General features: G+C 43.8%; 1 protein-coding gene across 1 annotated transcript; it reads right to left on the bottom strand.

Moving 5' to 3' along the window:
- Positions 1–7,159: 7,159 nt before the first annotated feature.
- LOC135981292 (uncharacterized) lies at positions 7,160–9,699 on the bottom strand. The gene is made up of 2 exons (XM_065583052.1): positions 8,724–9,699; positions 7,160–7,729 (listed from the first exon to the last, which is right to left on the bottom strand). Exons 1-2 carry the CDS (start codon positions 9,298–9,300, stop codon positions 7,254–7,256), a joined length of 1,053 nt encoding a protein of 350 aa, XP_065439124.1. The 5' UTR covers positions 9,301–9,699; the 3' UTR covers positions 7,160–7,253.
- Positions 9,700–18,130: the final 8,431 nt, after the last annotated feature.

Consider the following 18,130-nt stretch of genomic DNA (forward strand, 5'->3'; position numbering starts at 1 on the left):
CTGAAGGCAGTCTCAGCAGAGAGGCCAAGATTCTGAGTGAGTTTGGAGTGGGGAGAGCTTCTTGCCACTGAATGTGATATGCGCGGGTCAGGGTTGATGCCCAGAGGCAGTATAGGAAAGGTAGTACTGCCCATGCTATACCTATTTAGTTGCTAGAGAACTTTGCAGTCCTATTAATCTGACGCTATTCGCTGAATTTATTTTATAAATGATGACAATTTTAGGAATGTAAAGAGAACTAAGTGTAACTGATCCATTTGACATTGACACAAAAATATAAAGCATTTTAAATAAAAATATAACCCCAGTAGGACTATCACTCAATAACTTTGAAATACTAGGCAGGCAGACACTTTAGAAGATTAAAAAGACTAGGATTACTTAGATAGGAAAAATAAGAGGAAATATGATGTATATAACATAATGAATGGTATAGACAAGGCAAGATGGGCTCTCTTATTTACCCTTCCCCATAATTTACCTTGGGCCATAGTACAAGAACAAAAAAGCAGTTGAGGGAATTTTAAAAGGCAAATAATGAAAACGGATAAAAGCAAATACTTATTAAAATAATACTTTGCACTTCTATAGCACCTTCCATCAGACAATCTCAAAGCACTTTACATGCATTAATGAATGAGGTCTCTATTTTGTCAATGGGGAGACTGAAACACAGGGAGGTGAAATGATTCAACAAGATCATGCAGCAAGTATGTGCTCACTCTCAACTAAACAAAAGCCAGACTTCCTTTTTAGATAGTTTATATTTGAACTGTGGAATTCATTGCCACATGACATTGTTGGAGCAAATAACTTAGAACATTTCTAAAAAGGATTAGATCTTTATATGAATAATATCTGGCCTCAGGTCACTGCTGTAAATTTCAATATATTTCTCTGTGTTAGTATGTGTACTATGTGTGTAGATATAGATATATATAGGAACATAGGAATTGCCATACTGGATCAGATGAATAATCCATCTGATCCAGTATCCTGTCTCCAACAATAGCTAGAACCAGATGTTTCATGATTCATTTGCAGTAGGCATATGTGGAATAATCAATACACGTTTCCACACACACAAGACTTACAAAATTTTGGGAGTTGGAAAGAGATCCGTCATTAATCCTCTGAGTTGAAGGCAACAGCACTCAGTTACCTTCCCCCGTTCCAAATTCCACAAAAAAGGGGGTGTTGTTTTCATCCAACAACAATTCAATCAGGAAACAATTTAAACTTTAGTGAAATGTACCATATGTTCCAAAGCAAGTTTTAGCACTTGTATGGTACTTACTAGTAAAGAAGCAAGAAAGAAAAAAATTTAAAGTGTGTAATTAATGTTACAATGTTACATTAACACAAATAATTTCTCTGACAGGTCATACAATTCACATGCATATTTTATTAAAGTGTAAGAAATAATTTTTCAGTCTGACCCTGATCACTCTGTATGCTTTGAAGTTTGAAAGCCGGCAGTATAGCCTATAAGTTTAAAGAAATTTAGAAAGAATTGTGAAGTTAAAAGGTACTTTTGATGTTTGTTCTTTCTTTTCTATCACAAGGGCATTCAATACAGCAGAAGAAAAGTAAGTAGAAAACATTAATGCCTAATAAATTTTCATGGCAATCATGCTTATTTAACCCTTCCTAATCATTTAATATAAAGGGCTGGAGGAGAATTATTCATTTAGGGGTGGCACAAAGGTGACACTAGAAATTTCTGATTTTATTGCCAGCATATTCTTTCCTAATGCTCTTGTGCACTTTAATTGGGGTCACACCCATGCATTAAGAATAGGTCCCTTCAACAGTTAATTAACAAAGCAGAGTTTCTCTCAGGGTTCCTGGTGCTGGAATCAGACAATACTATTTCATTCTAGCAGCATTACTAGTATTTCTGATCAAAGGGGAAGAAACATTTAAGGTTGCCAAACCACCTAAGCTCTTTTGTCCAAAAGGCCTTTTTTAAAGATTCATTCTCTACCACCACCCAAAATATTGTACCAGACAACACATGGTTTTAAAATGGGATGTGTCTGTGTGGAGCAATGGTGACATGTAGTGGTCAATTAGATTTCTTTTTTCAACGCTAATTGCAGTGTGAACGTATTGCTTGTAAAAGGGACAAGACTGACAGTGTTACAAACACAAGCCCTTCCTTTGTCTTACTGTTTCACACTTGCTTGTAAAATCTTCTAAGCACTTGGGTCCGTTTTCTGGCATACACCTAAAGCAAAAGTGTTTTGTTAATTAAAAAAATCAGCCAAGACTGCATTCCCTGTATGTTGAAATGCAGATAGGGCTTTTTGAAGCCCATTGAAGTTAATGGGAGTCTCCCATAGGACAGACATTCATTTTGTGACTAGAAATTAGTGCCTGGTCAGAATGTTTCTGACTGACAACCATGGCAGGTGCTATTAAGCAAATTCCTTTGTGAAAACATTTCATTTTTGAGGTAGACAGCTACAAGCCATGTAATTATACACTTGACCTTCTCGGTGCTTATTCCTGAAAAACTCTGAATCTTGAGCAATGTATCAAAGTGTAAGTGGCGAGAAAAGAAATTTCAATGGGGTTTAAAATAGAGTGAAAAGTAAGAGAAGAAACTGAAAACGTCTCAGCAGATGTTATAGGCCCAGTTCTGCATCCCTGCTCCATCGGGAGTATTGCTCATTCAAGCACTCCCATTGAAGCCATTGGGACTACTTACATAAGTAAGTGCTACTCACCAGAAGCATCGCAGATTCATGTCTTAAGTATGTATTCGTGTCCATGCTGAATTATGCCTAGCACTTTAAAAGAATGTAAGAATCACACCCACAAACATTTGAATTGATCCCTATCTGTAAGTAGTATATAATCCTGTTAAATATCTTGAGACTCACAAAAAGAATTTATAAATCAATTACTCATTATAATAATTTCATAAAGGAGATTTCTCAGAAGTATTGATTAAAATGTCTGCTAAACTGTTAAATAAAATTATCTGACCACCAAAGATGAGGTTTTAACTCTCCCAACTGGTGCAATGGTCTCTATTTGCCAGCTGTATTGTAATAACAGAAAAGTTAACATCTGTGGCTTTATAATTATTTGAATTTTAATGAACAGGATGAATTAAATCTTTCAGCTTAGCTGCTTATATTGTGAACCAGCCTGAGTTCCTGAAAGATAAGAAATAGATTGTGCTTATTCAACAGCTTTTCACTGTTTGGAGAGAGAGAGGAAAAAGCCAGGTTTCAGTGGAATTTAAACCCTTCTGCTGTTTAAAAAATATGATAATGGTAATTACTGAATATGAGTTGTAGAATTAATTAGTGAGTTTGAGAACAGCTCAGAAATTAGGACATGGAGCATTTACCAACTGCAGAGACAGTGAGCTTAGTTAGAGGGTAGCCTGTCTTTGTAAAATCCTTTTACACCATCCATATATTCATTGGCAAATAATTCTTTTGCAGTCATGATGATCCGAAAAAACATAGTTGAGAGAACATCTACTTTCTGCCAGCATTTATTTGTTTTGTTTAGTTGTTGGAGTTTTTATCATTCTGACAGCTATCTAAATTTCACATATATTCATATATTTTAAGTTTTCAAAAACCCTTGAGAATGAAGGGATGGTGATATATTGGAGCCATTGCCAATAACACTGAGCAAACTAAACAAAATATAATAGATGGAAAAGTTGGCTGATGTCCAGTCTACGAATTTATTGTCACCATGCCAGATTTTCAAGCCAAAAGAATCATATCCTCTGCAGACAGCAAAATAGAGTACAATGAGTATATTCCCAAGAACCTAATTTTTTATTTACACTTTGCATGTTTCAAATACATACACAGACCTATGTGCATATGTATATGTGTGTGTATGCATAACTGCTCACACAAAACACATACACCAACATGGAAATCTACAGGACTAATTCCTAACTTTAGGGATCAGAAACTGCAATTGTATGTGGAAATTCCAGTAAAAGTTTCAATAGAGTTATTGACAAAATGGTTAAGAATGCAAGGAGTTCTATCCACTGTTGTTTACTTCTCCATTTTCAGAACATGTTAAACAATAGGTAATCAGAGTATGTTCAATTATGGTTCCTTATGCTAAATATACTTATTTTCTGAATAAGAGTTGTCAATGGGAATTAGTCTCTCTCTCTCTCTCTCTCTCTCTCTCTCTCTCTCTCTCTCTCTCTCTTTTTTTTTTATGTTGGCTTCTTTTCCTACCATATATTTTTCTTTCTCTGGAATTTTTAATGTGCTCTACCAGCTGCAAAACTCCTTCATTCCACTGATTTATAAAACGCTCTTGGAAGAGTGAAAGAGACTCTCTGTCACATACCTTTAAGTTGGAATATTTTGATATCCTGTGTAATTTCAATTTAGCTGTGAATCAAAACCATCTACAGTAAACAGAAAGCGGAACTGGAGTTTGCTGATATTATAGTGTGCCAGGAACAGGAGCTGTTATTGCATGTCTGAAGAATTTTATATCCCTCTGATAGCTTGTACACCATCTGAATTTTATTAAATTGTCTGTGACCAACCTGAAGCCAGAGTCAATTTACAGATGCAGAGAATCTTAATGCTAATAGCAAAATAGCCTTTAATGAAGCATAGCTTCAAAATGAAATAATTTTATGGAAACTGGAATGACATTTTGGCAAAGTTTTTATTATCAGCATTGACTGACAATATAAATAAAATACCAGCTAACAAATTGCAGTCTGGAATGTCTGTGTGTTCCAACCTGTGTGTTGGCTGACTGACCTGTGCCAGGGCATTCGTAACCCAAAGCCTCAGTGTGCCATCCTCCTGCATCATGCCACAACTCTTAGGCCTTGTCTACACTACGAGAGTAGTTCGATTTTACTTGCATCGAATTTTTGTAATCGATATTGCAAAGTCGAACGTGTGTGTCCACACTAAGGACAGTAATTCGACTTTGTGCGTCCACACTAACGGTGATAGCGTCGACATTCGAAGCGGTGCACTGTGGTCAGCTATCCCACAGTTCCCGCAGTCCCCTCTGCCCATTGGAATTCTGGGTGTAGCCGGCAATGCCTTCTGGGTAACAAAATGAGTCGAGGGTGCTTTTGGGAAACTGTCGTCATCCGTCCATCACTCCCGCCCTCCCTCCCTGAAAGCGCCGGCGGGAAAACAGTTCGCGCGCTTTTCCAGTCATTGACAGCGCGGACGCCACTGTACTCCGAGCATGGAGCCCGCTGCGACCATCGCTGCAGTTGTGGCCGCTCTCAACGTCTCGCAGCTTATCATAAAGGTTTCCCTGAGGCAGATGCAGAAAAGTCAGGCAAGGAGGCTACGGCACCGCGGTGATGTCCTGAAGTCTGAGAGTAGCACAGACCTGTCAGAAAGCAGGCGACCCAGCGCCGAGGACATCACAGTGGCAATGGGTCATGTTGATGCCGTGGAACGGCGATTCTGGGCACGGGAGACAAGCACTGAGTGGTGGGACCGCATAGTGCTGCAGGTCTGGGATGAATCCCAGTGGCTGCGAAACTTTCGCATGCGGAAGGGAACTTTCCTGGAACTTTGTGAGTTGCTGTCCCCTGCCCTGAAGCGCAGTGACACCCGGTTGCGAGCTGCACTGAGTGTACAGAAGCGAGTGGCCATAGCCCTGTGGAAGCTTGCAACGCCAGACAGCTACCGGTCAGTCGCGAACCAGTTTGGGGTGGGCAAATCTACCGTGGGGGTTGTTGTGATGCAAGTAGCGAAGGCAATCGTTGATGTACTGCTGCCAAAGGTAGTGACCCTGGGAAACGTGGAGGCGATCATAGATGGCTTCGCAGCGATGGGATTCCCAAACTGCGGTGGGGCCATAGATGGAACTCACATCCCTATCCTGGCACCGGACCACCAGGCCACCCAGTACATTAACCGAAAGGGATACTTTTCCATGGTGCTGCAAGCACTGGTGGACCACAGGGGACGTTTTACCAACATCTACGTGGGATGGCCGGGCAAGGTTCATGACGCTCGTGTTTTCAGGAACTCTGGTCTGTTTAGACGGCTGCAACAAGGTATTTACTTCCCGGACCACAAAATAACTGTTGGGGATGTGGAGATGCCTATAGTCATCCTCGGGGACCCAGCCTACCCGCTAATGCCCTGGCTCATGAAGCCCTATACTGGCGCCCTGGACACTGAAAAAGAACTCTTCAACTACCGGCTGAGCAAGTGCAGAATGGTGGTGGAGTGTGCTTTTGGCCGTCTCAAGGGGAGATGGAGAAGCTTACTGACTCGCTGTGATCTCAGCGAAACCAATATCCCCATTGTTATAGCAGCTTGCTGTGTGCTCCACAATCTCTGTGAGAGCAAGGGGGAGACCTTTATGGCGGGGTGGGAGGTTGAGGAAAATAGCCTGGCTGGTGATTACTCACAGCCAGACAGCCGGGCGATTAGAAGAGACCAGCGGGAAGCGCTGTGCATCCGGGAGGCTTTGAAAGCAAAGTTCCTGAGTGAGCAGGGTAACCTGTGATTTTATAGTTTGTGTACTGAGAAGCTAAACCTGCCCCCGTTTCTTTACCCAGGTAATGTTGACTATCCTATCCAGTTACATACCCCCTTCACCCCCCCTCCAACACACGTGTCGAAATAAAAATAGTTCTACTTTGTTAAAGCACACCGTTTTCTTTAATACTGTTTTAGCGGGAATTTTTTAAAACTGGGACGCAGACTGTGGTGCGGGGCGGGTCTAGTGTTGTGATGCGAATGCAGCTTCTAAACTCAAGGATTGACAGGCTCCGCTGCGGTGGGATGCTTGTTTCAACGGAGCCTGTCACCCCTCCTGATCGGGACTGTGTGTATGGGAGGTCTATTTGACTTTGTGGCAGGGGGAGGACGGTTACAGATCCCATGCTGTGTGGCTCTGTGATCCTGTCTAAGGACCGGCGCTTAAGATCTGTAACTGCCCTCCCCCGCCACAAAGTCACAGAGCAACCCACCCCCCCCAACATTACATCAAAACAACCTCCCAGACTAACCGGGGCAACTAGTCACTGCATCACTGCACTGTGTATGTGCCCTGCTGCTGTGCCTGCCCCCGACTATGTACCCTGCCAAAGGAGACTGTCCTGTCCAATTTCCAACCCCCTTTCCCCTCCTCCTCCAAAAGAACATGATTGAAACAGTAGTTAACAGAAACGAATTTTTTATTATCAACTACACATGGCATTGGGAGGTGAAACTTGGACGTGGGCTTGTGTCAGGCGGGAAGGAAAGAACTTTTCAAATTTTGGGAAATGAGAGCCTTCTGCTACTAGAGCTCTCTGCAGGGGTGGAGTGAGAGTTAGCAGGGACTCTGCCGCCTCTCCTTCTTTGCACTTTGGGTGAGGTGGGTATGGGACTTGGTGGCGGGGGAGGGCGGTTAGAGATGGACTGCAGCGGGGCTCTGTCCTCCTGCCTCCGTTCCTGCAGAACATCCACAAGGCGCCGGAGTGTGTCCGTTTGCTCCCTCAGTAGTCCAAGCAGCGTTAGAGTCGCCTGCTGGTCTTCCTGCCGCCACCTCTCCTCCCGATCCATGTTGGCTTGGTGCATTCGGGTCAAGTTCTCCCGCCACTGGGTCTGCTGTGCTGCCTGGGCTTGGGAAGAGGCCATAAGCTCAGAGAACATGTCCTCCCATGTCCTCTTCTTCCTACGCCTAATCCGCGCTAGCCTCTGGGAGTGTGATTCCAGGCTAGGTTGTGAGACAGTCGCAGACGGGGCTGTGGAAATGGGAAAAAGGGAGTGAATTCCTCTGAAAGATAAATGTAGTTGTGAACAAAGAACATAGTCTTTCTCTGTGAACAAGACCATGCACAGCACCTTTCACATGCGCACTCAGCACAAGGTCGAATTCTCGGCCTTCGCATTCTGTGCCTGGGGTCTTGAACAGCACATTTGAGAAGCGAGGCAGCACAACGGAATTTCTGTTGCAGGCAGACATGGTAAGCCGTACACTTGTGGCAGTTTAAAACTTTTATATTACCACTGGCCTCATTTCACATTTAAATCAATGTCAGTCCCTGCTGCCAGCAATCCGGCAAGCGGGAACTCTGCCCCTGTCCCACCCCCTCGCGGCTGTCCCCGGGAACGATCCCTTTCGGCTGCCCCTCTCCCGCCTCCACCGCGTGGCTGCAAACCAGCGGTTACAGTTCTGTAAAGGAACGGGAAAGCAGTCCCAACACTAACATTCCCCTACCTAATTAAAAGCAGGTCACCATGGCCGACATCACCCTGATGAGGATCTCCGAGAGCGACAAAGAGAGAATGCTCCGGGAAAGCCTCCAAAGACCAGGGCCGTATGCCGCCCTGCTGTGCAGAGCAATGATCCCCGAGTACCTGATAATCTCGTGGCGCGGCAACGTGTCGTACTTCGGAGGACCCAATAAGGCCGCTCTCCCCAAGAACCTCATGCAACGGCTTTCAAGTTACCTCCAGGAGAGCTTCATCGAGATGTCCCAGGAGGATTACTGCTCTATCCCCGCACATATAGACCGCATTTTACTGTAGCTGCAGTAGCAGGGAATACACAGTAGAGCGGCTTGTGCAGGACAATCACTGAAAACCGGACATTGCTAGATTTCTTTTCAAAACTTGCACTGCCCCTTACTAAACCGTTAAGCGCCTAGGGCACACTAATCATGAACAACCCATTCTTTTAATTGTTAATATTCCTGTTTTGTTAAAAATAAATGTTTAGATGTTTACAACACTTACTGGCTGATCCTTCACCAGATTCTGTGTCCGGGGTAATGGCTGGGGACGCTTCGTAGGGGATCTCTGTAAGGGTGATGAAGAGATCCTGGCTGTCGGGGAAATCAGCGTTGTGAGAGCTGCCAACTGCCTCGCCCTCCTCATCTCCTTCCTCATCTTCCCCGTCCCCTAACATGTCTGAGGAACCGGCCGTGGACAGTATCCCATCCTCAGAGTCCACGGTCACTGGTGGGGTAGTGGTGGCGGCAGCACCGAGGATGGAATGCAGTGCCTCGTAGAAACGGGATGTCTGGGGATGGGATCCGGAGCGTCCGTTTGCCTCTTTGGTCTTCTGGTAGCCTTGTCTCAGCTCCTTGATTTTCACGCGGCACTGCGTTGCATCCCGGCTGTATCCTCTCTCTGCCATGTCTTTAGAGATCTTCTCGTAGATCTTTGCATTCCTTCTTTTGGATCGCAGCTCGGAAAGCACGGACTCATCGCCCCACACAGCGATGAGATCCAAGACTTCACGATCAGTCCATGCTGGGGCTCTCTTTCTATTCACAGACTGCATGGCCATCACTGCTGGAGAGCTCTGCATCGTTGCCAGTGCTGCTGTGCTCGCCACGATGTCCAGACAGGAAATGAGATTCAAACTGGCCAGACAGGAAAAGGAATTCAAATTCAAATTTTCCCGGGGCTTTTCCTGTGTGGCTGGTCAGAGCATCCGAGCTCGCACTGCTGTCCAGAGCGTCAACAGAGTGGTGCACTGTGGGATAGCTCCCGGAGCTATTAGCGTCGATTTCCATCCACACCTAGCCTAATTCGACATGGCCATGTCGAATTTAGCGCTACTCCCCTCGTCGGGGAGGAGTACAGAAGTCGAATTAAAGAGACCTCTATGTCGAACTAAATAGCATCGCAGTGTGGACGGGTGCAGGGTTAATTCGATTTAACGGCGCTAACTTCGACATAAACGCCTAGTGTAGACCAGGCCTAAGCCAAGATTAACATCCAGACTGCTGTGCAAAACACAGTAGGAGGTCAGCATTAGAGCTGCATGATAAATTTGACCTAACACATAAAGTGAAACTAGCAAAAGTTTGTTGCTTGATGGCTTTATTAAATGGTGAATAGATTATTACAAATTAGAGACACAATAAACTGGGTCATATGGGACCATCTCCTGCATATTCAGGATTGTTCCCTGGACACACTTTGGCTGCTCCATAGTTAAGGTTAAACACAGTTTCCTTTATAAAGCCTTATTTTAGATCCCTATATAACTTTGGCTTAGGTCTTGTTGATTTGGCCTGCAAAATGGCCTACTTTCAAGACAATTAACCAAAGTTATTAACAGTTATTATTATCGATCATTTTAGGTCCAACCCCAATTTTGTTGCTGCCAATGGGCATTTTTGCCAATGAAATTAGTGAGGTCATGATTGGCCACTATGCTTGATAAAACTTCCACTGAAGTCAAAAGAACTACTGCCATTTACTTTGACTTCAGTGCGAGCTGCATCAAGCCGTGCAAAAATGCATGCACACACAGGGCTGTCCTTACCATGAGGCGAACTGAGGTGGCCGCCTCAGGTGCCAGACTGTGGGGGGTGCCACTAGGACCCAGAGTGTAGAAAACTGTGTCTGCTGCTGGTGCATATGTATTCTCTCTGCTCTAGATGCACAGAGATGGTGGAGTGCTGTGCTGGAGGAAAGAAGGCACAAGAGACATAACAGGCAGGCAGGAGAAAAGGTGAGAGGGAATAACAGAAAGCAGCAGGAGCTGCAGGGAGAGAGAGGAAGAAGAGCCTCTTATGTACCTCCCTGGCACCCCCAGGAGCCTTGACTGATTAACACCAGCTTCTCAGGGAGCTTCCTGTTTCCTGCTGCTTTCCTGAACCCATTTGAGGAGAACAGGCAGTCAACTGAAGTAGTAGCAGCCAGTTAGGCCCTTAAGATGTTGATATCTTCCCTCACTCAGGCCCTGCTACCAGCCTGCTTATTTGTCCCCTTCAATTGAGTGTTGAGAGCCACTATAGCTGGCACAGAACAGCAGTCATGAGTGAAAGAAGAAAACGCCCCTCTGGGGCAGCATTCAGAAAAAGAAAGAAAGCAAAGGAAGCTTTTCTATCTAAGCAGGAAGGAGTTCTCCTGAGATACATAGACACAAATGTTCACGGTGAGCCTTCCGGCCCCAGTGAAGATGTGAGTGGTGAGGAGATGCCTGATCTTCCAGTTAGTCAGAGTGCAGGTGACCTGGCAGCTATTGCAGCATCCATATCTCCATCTCAAATGCATGTAACCATGCACATTCCTGAAGAAAAATGTAGATCAGAGAAGAGTGTGGTGGAGGTGCAAGAAACAGCTGCTGCTGAGTTTAGTTCCTTAAGTCTAGATGATCCAGGACTGTGGGCCCACTTGAGCAGTAGCCTGAGGGACTTCCTTGTACTGCATGGGCCACAGCAAGTGAAAAACTTCATGTTCCCCAAAGACAATGAAAATAGAAGTTTCCATCCAACACATTACTGGTGTGAAATTCCCAATGGAGGAGCCATAGCTTATGTACTCAAAATGCTGCATACTATTTTTGTTGCAAACTCTTCCAGTCTAATGTTCCAGCCACATTGGGTTCTACAGGAACAAAGGACTGGAAAAATCTGGCTAGAAATCTGGCATGCCATGAGAAGGCAGAAAATCACCAGAGAGCATTCCATAGGTGGGAAGAGCTTGAGATGAGACTAAGGTTAAAGGCCACCATAGATGATCAGCATCAAGAGAAGATTGCATCAGAGTTTCTTTACTGGCAAAATGTTCTGAAAAGGCTCATTACCATTGTTAGAGTGCTTGCTACCCAAACCCTAGCACTGCGTGGGCACTTCAGATCAGCTGTATGTGCCAAACAATGGAAACTTCCTTAAAATTGTGGAGCTGATGGCTGAGTTTGATGCTGTACTCCAGGAGCATCTAAGAAAAGCCACCACCCAAGAAATGTACACACACCACTACCTTGGAAAAACAATTCAAAATGAGATCATACAGTTACTGGCAACAAAAGTCAAACAGAAGATTGTGGCAGATCTGAAGTCAGCAAGATATTACTCTGTTATTCTGAACTGCACACCTGACATCAGCCATATGGAACAAATGACTTTAATGGTGCGTTTTGTAACAAAAACAGAACCTAGTGAAAATGTCCCTCCAATGGTGACTGTCAGAGAGCATTTTCTAGAATTTATTGACATTGATGATACTACAGGAGCTGGTATGACAAATGTGCTTCTTAAAAAGCTGGAAGATACGGAAATTGCGATAGCTGACATGAGAGGTCAGGGCTACAATAATGGTGCCAACATGAGAGGAAAGAACAGAGGAGTGCAGACACGGATCCGAGAGTTAAACCCTCAAGCTTTTTTTGTCCCATGCAGTTCTCATTCATTGAACTTGGTGGTCAGTGATGCAGTATCAGTTTCTAGTGAGGCTGCTGAATTTTTTAATGTAATTCAAAGCATCTATGTATTTTTCTCTGCATCAACTCATCAATGGCAAATTTTGAAGCAATACCTGGGAACATCCTCTCTGACACTGAAACCACTGAGTGCCACACGATGGGAAAGTCAAGTGGAGATGATAAAGCCTATCAAACATCAAATTCGGAAGATAGATGATGCCATAGTTGCCATTATGGAGGATAATGCTATGACAGGAACTGTTTGTGGGAGAACAGTGGCAGAGGGAAATGGAATCACCAGAAACATATATAACTTCAAATTTCTGTGTGGCTTAGTGTTGTGGCAGGACATACTGTTTGAAATAAATGTTGTAAGCAAGAGACTTTTCACCTTCCTCTGCAGCGTGGGGCATGGGTCACTGGCTGGGGGATTCTCTGCACCCTGAGGTCTTTAAACCACAATTTGAGGACTTCAATAACTCAGACATAGGTTAGAGGGTTGTTACAGGAGTGGGTGAGATTCTGTGGCCTGCGTTGTGCAGGAGGTCAGACTAGATGATCATAATGGTCCCTTCTGACCTTAAAGTCTATGACTTCAAGGTGTTGACCTTGATATATCTGGAGCAATGGAACAACTGGACAAAGCAAAGTCATACCTACAGTCTTACCAGTCAGATGAGGGATTTCAAAATGTTCTGAAGAGTGCACAGAAGTTGGCAGAGGAACTTCACACTGAAGCTATTTTCCCACCCGTTCAAGAATACAAGAGTCACCGAAGAAGAAGACATTTTGATTATGAGGCACGGGATAATACCATAAGAGACCCCAAACAACAATTCAAAGTTGAATTCTTTAACCAGGTGCTAGTTTGTGCAATACAGTCAGTTGAAGAATGTTTCATGCAGCTCAAGGAACACAGCAGTGTATTTGGGAAGTTGTATGATATTCCAAAACTCCTCACTATACCTGAAGAAGACCTACACCAGCAATGCAGGGCACTAGAGACAGGGTTGACACATGATGACATGCACGATATTGATGTGAGTGATTTAGGTGATGAACTGAAAGCCCTTTCAAGCTACATTTCAGGAGGATCAACTCCAAAGGCTGTTCTGGAATATATGGGCACAAATAAGATGACCACCCTCTTTCCAAATGCTTTTGTTGCTCTGCACATACTTCTAACACTTCCTGTAACAGTTGCCAGTGGAGAACGCAGCTTCTCCAAGCTGAAGTTAATAAAAACACATCTACGCTCCACAATGACACAGGAGAGGTTGGTCGGCCTTGCAACCATCTGAATAGAGCATGAGCTGGCCCAGACTGTGGACCTTCAGCAGGAAGCAGTTCAAATCTTTGCAACCAAGAAGGCATGGAAAGCACCACTTTGATTATTTAAACAGATAAAAATGCCAGTGTTTACTATGCAGACAAGAAAAGTTACATTTGCTGTTCAGGTGTTTGAAAGTTAAGTGTTACTTAAAATTTTTGAACAAGGCATTTTAAGTTGTTACATCTCCTTTATTGGGGTAGGTAGCAGAGCAGTACCATGAGAGAAATAGAACAGGAAGAAGGCAGAATTGAGACCTTTCAAAATGTTGGCCCAAGCAAGTAGGTATGGAGGCGTCATTTGAGCTCCCCGCCTCAAGTGCCAAAATCTTGTGGGCCGGCCCTGGGGTCAGTGCTAATGAGGCCAATTCAATCAGGGTGGATGTGGCCCATTCCCAACAGTTGACAAGAAGGTGTGAGTATCAACAGAGGGAAAATTACTTTTTGTAGCGACCCAGCCACTCCCAGTCTTTATTCAGGTCTAATTTGCTGGTGTCAAGTTTGCAAATTAATTCCAGTTCTGCAGTTTCTCATTGAAGTCTGTTTTTGAAGTTTTTTTGTTGAAGAATGGCTACTTTTAAGTCTGTTATTGAGTGTCCAGTGAGATTGAAGTGCTCTCCTACTGGTTTTTGAACGTTACAATTCTTGATGTCTGATTTGTGTCCATTTATTCTTTTGCTTAGAGACTGTCCGGTTTGGCCAATGTACATGGCAGAGGGGCATTGCTGGCACATGATGGCATATATCACATTGGTAGATGTGCAGATAAACGAGCCCCTGATGATGTGGCTGATGTGGTTAGGTCCTATAATGGTGTCCCTTGAATAGATATGCGGACAAAGTTGGCAATGGGGTTTGTTGCAAGGATTGGTTCCTGGATTAGTGTTTCTGTTGTGTGGTGTGTAGTTGCTGGTTAGTATTTGCTTCAGGTTGGGGGGGCTGTCTGTAAGAGAGGACTGGCTTGTTTCCCAAGGTCTGTGAGAGTGCGGGATCATCTTTCAAGATAGGTTGTAGATCCTTGATGATGCGCTGGAGAGGTTTTAGTTGGGGGCTGTAGCTGATGGCTAGTGGCGTTCTGATACTTTCTTTGTTGGTCCTGTCCTGTATTAGGTGACTTCAGGTGGATATTGTAGCTTTAAGAACACTTGATAGAGATCCTGTAGGTGTTTGTCTCTGTCTGAGGGATTGGAGCAAATGTGGTTGTATGCGGGAACGGCAAACCGCGGCCACTGGGAGCTGTGGGTGGCCATGCCTGCGGATAGTCAATGTAAACAAACTGTCTTGTAGCCCACCAGTGGATTACCCTGATGGGCCACATGCGGCCTGTGGGCAGCAGGTTGCCCACCACTGGTCTAAACCATCCTAGACAGATGGCTATCCCTTCTCCTTTTGAAAACCTCCAGTGAAGAAGTTTCCACAAATTTAAGTAATAGGGATTTGCTCAATGTAATTTTTAGGGTGTTTATTCTGCTCTTCAGGCATATGTGTTACTCCTGGGTGGGAAGAACAGAAGTTACACACCTGTACCAATGAGAAAATATTCCACTTCTTAAGATAGTTTCATCCTTCTTGACTGTTTTTTCTTGCTATTGGTTTTCATGTGTATATTGGTCTGTTGAAGAAGGATCCAATATGCCCTGGTGTGCCTGAGACTGTTAGATCAGTTATTCATGCAATTCCCTTTCATCGAGTGTTACTGTAGCATTTATCAGATTATTGCTAGTAGTGAACAGATTATGAAGTGTAACAATAAGAAAAGCAGTCTGCAATGAAATTATGTAATTAGAATAGTTAGCTGGTATGTCCCATTGAACTCTTGGGACTAGCTGACCTGAATTCCAATAGGGATAAAATGGTTAAGGACTGCTTTTATTTTAACTAAAAGCATTGAGGTTTTGGAACTCAGTTTATCGGGACTGATACTTGCTTTCGTAACCCGCACTAAGGGATTGTGAATCTTTTAGTCTTCTGCTACTGGGTGGTAGAGGAAGATTAGGAGCCCACTACAGTTTCCAGCTATTGGAGTTTTTCTCAAGCTATAGAGGCTTACTCTCTTAGCCCTTTAGATCCAGGGTTTGAACCCTGCTGATGGCCCAGACAGGAATGTACTTTGTCCAGCAGGAAGTTAGTTTGTCTAGAGGCTAGTGGAATCCTTAGTGCAATATGTCATTCAGTCAAATATTATAATTGAAATGGGGTAGGATAACTTCATAAGCAGTAAAAATGATTGTACCTAGACCAAGATATGGATTGTCAAATCTTGTTACATTGCATCAGCTGCTCAGAGCATGGATGAGGAAGGTATTCCCTCCCATAATTAGCCAGGTGATGTGGATGTGGATGAGGATAGATTGGGGTTGCCTTCCTCTTAAGTGTCAGATATTCAGGAAGCAGTTCAAATCTTTGCAACCAAGAAGGCATGGAAAGCACTACTTTGATTATCCGAACAGATAAAAATGCCAGCGTTTACTCTGCAGACAAGAAACGTTACATTTGCTGTTCAGGCGTTTGAAAGTTAAGTGTAACTTAAAATTTTTGAACAAGGCATTGTACCATGAGAGGAGTAGAACAGGAAGAAGGCAGAATTGAGACCTTTCAAAGTTTTGGCCCAAGCGAGGGGGCGTCATTTGAGCTCCCCACCTCAGGTGCCAAAATGTTGTGGGCCGGCCCTGTGCACACACGCACATTGGCTTCTATTGGCTGGCTGCAGTTTAGAAAGAACATGAGTCCCTGAGTCCTTCTATAGCTAACAAGTAACTCAGACGTTCCTTGAACTCAAATGGTGGCACCCAAATAATTCTAAAGTAATTTTTTTAGAAGGACAAGCCTAGGAAGGCAAGAGTGGACCCGCTTTAATTACACATTCTGCCCTCTCTTTTATTGTATTTCAGCACCGAGATATTACAGTGCTTGGCGATCTATCAATACCTTAGGCAAGCAGACTAAATTAAATAGGACTAAACATAGCAACATTCTTCATTGGTAGTAATAATCTAAAATTCTGTCACCAGCAAAATCAAGCACCGCACAACAGTACAGAAGGGTAGAATTGGGTTTCCATCCAAAGGAGAAAAAAAATGCTCATACTGTGCCGCCTCAAGAATGGACAGAATGCCGCCCCTTAGCACCTGCCGCCCCAGGCACGTGCTTCCTCCGCTGGTGCCTGGAGCCGGCCCTGCTCCCCTCCAACCCCCAAACACACACAGAGCAGGAATGGACTTGAGTTGCAGGGGAAGTAGCATGTGGCAAAGTTCTTGGCAGTATAGTTCTACCAGCCATGCTGCCTGGAGCCAGGGACATTGGCAGGGGGAGGCTAATGGCAGTGTGGAGGCGCTGAGGACTCGAGGAGCTGCATGTTTTTAGGAGAATCCTGGGGTTTCAGGAGCTGATCTCACTGCCACTTCCACCGATAAACTCTGAATCCCACCCAGGGAAAGAAAAAGGAGGAAACTAAATGAAAACTTGTTGGGTGACACATCTTCAGTGCTGGAATAACCTTGCATAGGGACTATTGGACCCGCAGTTGTTAATGCTCAGATATCTCAAAAATAGCTAACTCAAATTTAGTTAGAATTTGAGATGGGAAAAATATCATCTTTGGGATAGTGTTTTATCATCCCAGTGAGTATTTTATGTATGGATGATAGCCATAAGTTCTTGAAAATAAAGGACTTTAATTTACAGTGCTGCTAGCATGACAACATAATATAATAATAGCATGGAACTGATTTCAAATCATTGCACCGCTTTGCCTTTATTTAATGGTTTGAGTGAAGTTATTAGTGACTCTGAAACAATGCCATTTCATGCAGATTCTATGTTTATTCTTTCAGTGGCTTCTGAATGAAATCTATTCAGTTTACTAGGCAAAAGATTACTTTTATAGTTGCCAGTGCTGCAAACTCTCCCTTGCATCAGAAAAGCAAGCTGCAGTTCTGCCTCTTGCATCATAACTAGCCGGAGTAGTTAAGAAAAGCCTTCTTGGGGTACAAGATTTGTGATCAGAGGCAGTCCAGATGCAGCGATGAGTCAGAGCAGCAGGTGAATGGTGCCAGCCAGCCAGCCAGCCACCTGGTCGGCTGAGCTCAGCTGTCTCACTTGTCTGAAAGATGAAGGAAGCAAGAGTGAGAGGAAGACAAGAATCCATTTTGTGGGGAGGGAGAGAAAGAAAGTATCCATTAGGAAGATGAGCTGGTAAGAGAGAGTAGAGGGGCCTACAATTTTGGTGAATCTGGACACAATTTTTAGCTTGACTCTACACCAGCAGTAAGCACTTAGAGATATGGTGAAAGGTATTAGAGAAAAACCCTGACAGAGATAGATTTTGATTGGATACTAAAGATTCTACAATCAGAACATGACTGACAATTCTATTAGTTATGTTCAAGTTAGAATCCAGTTCCTGTTCTGTAGCTTTGTTGACTCTGCTACTTTCAACACTGAAAACTCATTTTTGTCAGTCAAACAAGCAGATATACCACAGATGCCCAGAGATCATCTCTATTGAATAAGAAGGTGTCATTTGTATATAGTCACACTTCAGTGGTAAATTCTGATTATCTGAATGGCTGAGGGACAACCTAAACTTTTGGATAATCAAAGTTTTAGATAAACAACATTTCCTTTTCTGTATGAATTTCCAATCTAAAGA

This window comes from Chrysemys picta, chromosome 2 (assembly GCF_011386835.1).
Source record: "Chrysemys picta bellii isolate R12L10 chromosome 2, ASM1138683v2, whole genome shotgun sequence".
Lineage (NCBI taxonomy): Eukaryota > Metazoa > Chordata > Testudines > Emydidae > Chrysemys > Chrysemys picta.